Below are 5,220 nucleotides of genomic sequence, written 5' to 3' on the forward strand. Positions count from 1 at the left end.
CCCAACTCCTGTACTCAATACCCTGACCAATAAAATAAAGCATACCAAACACTTTCTTCACTATCCTATCTACCTGCGACTCCACTTTCAAGGAGCTATGAACCTGCACTCCAAGGTCTCTTTGTTCAGCAACACTCCCTAGGACCTTACCATTAAGTGTATGAGTCCTGCTAAGATTTGCTTTCCCAAAATGCAGCACCTCACATTTATCTGAATTAAACTCCATCCGCCACCTCTCAGCGCATTGGCCCAACTGGTCAAGATCCTTTGTAATCTGAGGTAACCCTCTTTGCTGTCCACTTCACCTCCAGTTTTGGTGTCACCTGCAAACTTACTAACTGTCCCTCAATTTTATCCAAATCATTTATGTAAATGACAAAGTAGGAGGTCCCAGCACCAATCCTTGTGGCACTCCACTGGTCACAGGCCTCCAGTCTGAAAACAACCCTCAACCACCACCCTCTGTCTTCTACCTCTGTATCCAAATGGCTAGTTCTCCCTGTATTCCGTGAGATCTAACCTTGCTAACCAGTCTCCCATGGGGAATCTTGTCGACCGCCTTACTGAAGTCCATATAGATCACATCTACCACTCTGCCCTCAATTTTCTTTGTTACTTTGTCAAAAGTATAGAGATAATCCAAAAGAACCCTTAGGGATGGAGTACCATGATTTTGGCCCAGTGACAGTGAAGGAACGGCAATATATTCCCAAGTTAGTTTGGAGAGTCACTTGGAAGGGAAGGGAACTTTCAGGGGGTAGTGTTCTCACATCTGTTGTTCTAGTCAGTCAACCTCGATGGAAGTTACCATGGGTTTGGTAGATGTTATGGAGTCTGAAATTGCTTTAGTGCATCTTGTAGGTGGTACACACTATTGTCTCTGTGCATCAATCTCAAAAGAAGTGAGCAGTGACGAGGGTGAATGCTCAAGATGGTGGGTGGAGTTCTAATCAAGCAGGTGGCCGAGACCTGGATGGTGTCGAGCAAAGAGTGTAGTTGGAGCTGCCCCCATCCAGGCAAATGGGGAGTATTCCGTCACACTCGTAACTTGTGCCTTCTAGAGGATGGACAGGCTTTGGGGAGTCAGGTTGCAAGTTACTCACTGCACAGTTCCTTCTCTAACTTGTTCTTATAGCCACTGAATTTAAATGGCGAATCCTGTTGGATTCCTGATTAATTGTAAACCCAAAGTTGCTGTTGGTGAGTGATTCAGTGAATGTCAAGTGGAGATGGTTGGATTCTGTTGTCATGTATCAAGCAATGGCCATCTCAAACAATAGTAGCAAATAACTTTCTCATCACACATCAGCCTCAGTCAGGATATTGTTCAACTCTTACTGCATTTGGACATACAGTCTGTTCCACATTGGGAGGTGAACATTGTGTCAGTAAACATCTCCACTTCTGACCATGAAATTGAGGGATAGTCATTGATGAAGCAGCTGAAGATGGTTGGGCCTAGGACACTAACCTGAGGTACTCCTGCAGTGATGTCCTGGAACCGAGATGACAACTTCAAACAACTGCGACCACGTCCCTATATACCACGTAGGACTCCAACTAGTTGAGTGTTTTCCATCGATTCCAGTTCTGGTAGGACTCCTTGATGCCACACTGTCAAATGCAGCCTTGATGTCAAGGGCAGTCACTCTCCCCTCCCCTCTGCAAGTCAGCTCTTTTGTCCATGTTTGAACCAAGGCTGTAATGAGGTCAGGAGCTGAGTGGCCCTGGCAGAGCCCAAACTGGAAGTTTCTGAGCAGGTTATTGCTGAGCAAGTGCTGCTTAATAACACTGTTGCTGACACCATCCATCACTTTACTGATGATAGATTGTAGACTGATGGGGCAGTAACTGGCTGGGTTGGATTTTTCCTGCTTTTTACATACAGGGCTATTCTTGGTAATTTTCTCCACGGTCTGCCAACTATTGTGGCAGGACTGGAACAGCTCGACTAGGTGTGCAGCAAGTTCTAGAATACAAGTCTTCAGTACTATTGCCAGAATGTTTCTCGCGCCAATAGCCTTTGTATAAGCAGTGCCTCCAACTGTTTGACATCACAGAGTGAACCAAATTGTCTGAAGACTGGTATCGGTGATGCTGAGGGACCCCACTGGAGGAGATAGATCATCCACTTGACACTTCCAACTGCAGACTGCTGCGAAAGCTTCAGCCTTATCTTTTGCACTGATGTGCTGGGCTCTTCCATTACTTGTGGAGCTTCCTCCTCCAGAGAGTTGTTTAATCGTTGACCACCATTCATTCCGAGATGCAGCATAACCTCAAAAGTTTAGAACTTCTATTAGTTGTGGAATCACTTGGCTTTATCCTTCATTTACTACATATAGTTGGAGTTGTCCAGTTTGGAAGCTTCACAGGTTGACACCTCATTTTTCGGTATGTCTAACACTGCTCCTAGTATGCCATCCTGCACCGTCCATTGAACGCCTGATGGTGGCAACGGATGAGCAGGGGATATACCAGAACACAAGAATACAGACTGTTGTTGACTACAATTCTGCTGTAGATGGCTCACAATGCCTCCTGGATGCCCAGTCTTAAGCTGTTAGATCTGATTGAAGTATGTCCCATTTAGTACATTGATAATGGCACACGACACAATGGTGCGCATTCTCAACATGAATGCCATACACCATCTTCTCAAGGACTGGTATGGTGGTCGCTCACACCGATAGTCAGAGACAGATGCATATACTACTGTTCCTTCACTATCTATAGGTAAAAATCCTAGAATTCCCTCCCTAACAGCATTGTGCTGTAGGCAGACCCATACGGATGGCAGCTCACCCCCACCATCTCATGGGCAACTAGGAACGGGCTATAAATGTGATCCTGTCAGTGACACACACATCCCATGTATGAATTTCCTTTTTTTTTTAAAAAAAACGGGAATCTTGCCTAGGGACTCAGCAGTCAGATTGCCTTTGCCCACTGAATTGGCTTGGCCAAGCCACTCAGAGTTGCATAAAAATTGCTACAACAAATTAGAAGCAGCCAAGACAGAACAATCCACACCACCTTCTCCCGGGCAATTAGCAACAGGCAATAAACACTGACATTCCCACCTCACCTCACATCTCAAGAATGATAAAAAGAAAACATTGTTGAATTGATTATAATCTCCCCTTAAGATTGTTACTGAAAAAAACTGGTTGAATGGACTTAAAGACACTGCAGAACATAAATATCACAATTAAATTCACCAAAAAAATGTTAATTACCATGGCTACATCAGCCTGGAAGATTTGTTTGATGAATTTATTCTTGGATGAATGGACCAATTGAATGATGTCTCCATGAAGCGTGTCTCGATTTTTCTCCAAAAAGCCTGACAAAACAAAGACATGGGATCAGACGGTAAACAAGGTGACAGGACCATTCCAACAGCACAGCGAGATTGAATATCAACACGACTGCTCATATTCTACACTCTAATAAAGCACCCAGAAGTGCGGGTCTGAAGATCCGCTTCCTCTGGCTGGACATCGGAAACAGAAACCAAAATCGCTGGAGAAACTCAGCGGGTCTGGCAGCATCTGTGGAGAGAAAGCAGAGTCAGTTCTTCCAGTCTGCATAAAAGGGAAAAGGTTTTTAGTTTGGAAAGGCATCATGTGTCAGTGCAGTCTTGGTGGGCCAGAAGGCCTGTTCCTGGTGTTGTACTGTACTTTGTTCTTTTAGTCCTGCTCTGAAGAGGAGGCACTCTAAACAGCAACTATGCTTGCTCCTCACAGCTGTTGCTGGACCTGCTGAGCTATTTCTGTTTTGAATGGGTCATATTCTACATTTATTAGTTATTTAAGGGGAAGCCTGTGGTGGATTAGAATCTTACGCTCGGACCTCCTCCATCAGAATGTTCTAAACGCCAGCCTTTAAAACATGAAGACAAACATACAAAACAGCATGACGACTGACAAAAAGAGCTCAAACCTGAACGATTGCTCAGTTCTTTCTAGTCATCTGTTAAGGCATGATTACCTTACAACTTTTGTTACAAACCCTGATGATGGTGGTACTGGACAAGTCAGATCACAGAGAGAGATTTGGTTTGATTTGATACACCATAATTTTGGTTTACAGTGATCAGTTGCTGAACATATTCAGAAGAGGCTGCTCGTGTACTTTTAACAAAAGAACACAAAAAACACTTGTTACACAAAAAGAGAGAGAAAACTACTATAAAGCAGGCTTATTATGAATATCAGAAAGAAAGATTCAGTTCTATTACTTTCCATATCAACCTGAAAGACATTCCAAGGTCTCGGAGCAGTCACCTGAATCCATGCTAAAGCTGCCTGTCCAATAAACAATGGCTATAACCGGTGCTGTTTACAATAACACTCTGTACAGTTGCTTAGCGATACTTTTTTTAATCTCATTACTGTTTCGTCCCAAGACCCTGAAACAAGCAGCTAACTCAGCTCACTTATTACATACTTCGAGAGAATCCTTTGAGTGTGGAAACAGGCCATTTGGCCCAACAAGTCCACACTAATCCTCCAAAGAGCATCCGCCTAGACTCATCCTCCTATCCTATCCCCGTAACCCCACATTTCCATTGGCTAATGCGCCTAACCCACACATCCCTGGAGATTATTGGTACTTTAGCATGGCCAATCCACCCAAACGTGCACATCTTTGGACTGTGGGAGGAAACCACAGCACCTGGCAGAATCTCATGTCATCACGTAACGGGTTAGAGCCACACAGAGTCATAGAGACATACAGCACGGAACCAGACCACTCAGTCCATCATGCCGACCAGATATCCCAACCCAATCTAGGTCCCACCTGCCAACATACGGCCCATATCCCTCCAAACCCTTCCTATTCATATACCCATCCAGATGCTTTTTAAAATGTTGTAATTGGACCAGATTCCACCACTTCCTCTGCCTCCTCACTCCAGACATGTACCACCCTCTGCTTGAAAAAGTTGCCCCTTAGGTTTCTTCTATATCATTCCCCTCACTCTAAACCTATGCCCTCTAGTTCTGGACTCTCCCAACCCAGGGAAGAGACTTTGTTGACTTATCCTATCCATGCCCCTCATGATTTTATAAACCTTTAAGGTCACTCCTCAGCCTCCGACGTTCCAGGGAAAACAGCCCCAGCCTGTTCAGCCTCTCCCTATAGCTCAAATCCTCCAACCCTGGCAACATCCTTGTAAATCTTTTCTGAACCCTTTCAAGTTTCACAACATCT

The 5,220-nt window shown here is 44.5% G+C and overlaps 1 protein-coding gene across 3 annotated transcripts in view; it reads right to left on the reverse strand.

Annotated features, from left to right (window-relative positions):
• myo7aa (myosin VIIAa) overlaps window positions 1-5,220 on the reverse strand; it is a 190,377-nt gene that overhangs the window by 112,199 nt on the left and 72,958 nt on the right. For all 3 annotated transcript variants that reach the window (XM_043692431.1, XM_043692430.1, XM_043692432.1), the window contains one exon: window positions 3,240-3,346. In XM_043692431.1, coding sequence (XP_043548366.1) covers window positions 3,240-3,346 — 107 coding nt within the window. The remainder of the gene's footprint in view (window positions 1-3,239; window positions 3,347-5,220) is intronic.

Source organism: Chiloscyllium plagiosum, chromosome 6 (genome assembly GCF_004010195.1).
Source record: "Chiloscyllium plagiosum isolate BGI_BamShark_2017 chromosome 6, ASM401019v2, whole genome shotgun sequence".
Classification (NCBI taxonomy): Eukaryota; Metazoa; Chordata; class Chondrichthyes; order Orectolobiformes; family Hemiscylliidae; genus Chiloscyllium; species Chiloscyllium plagiosum.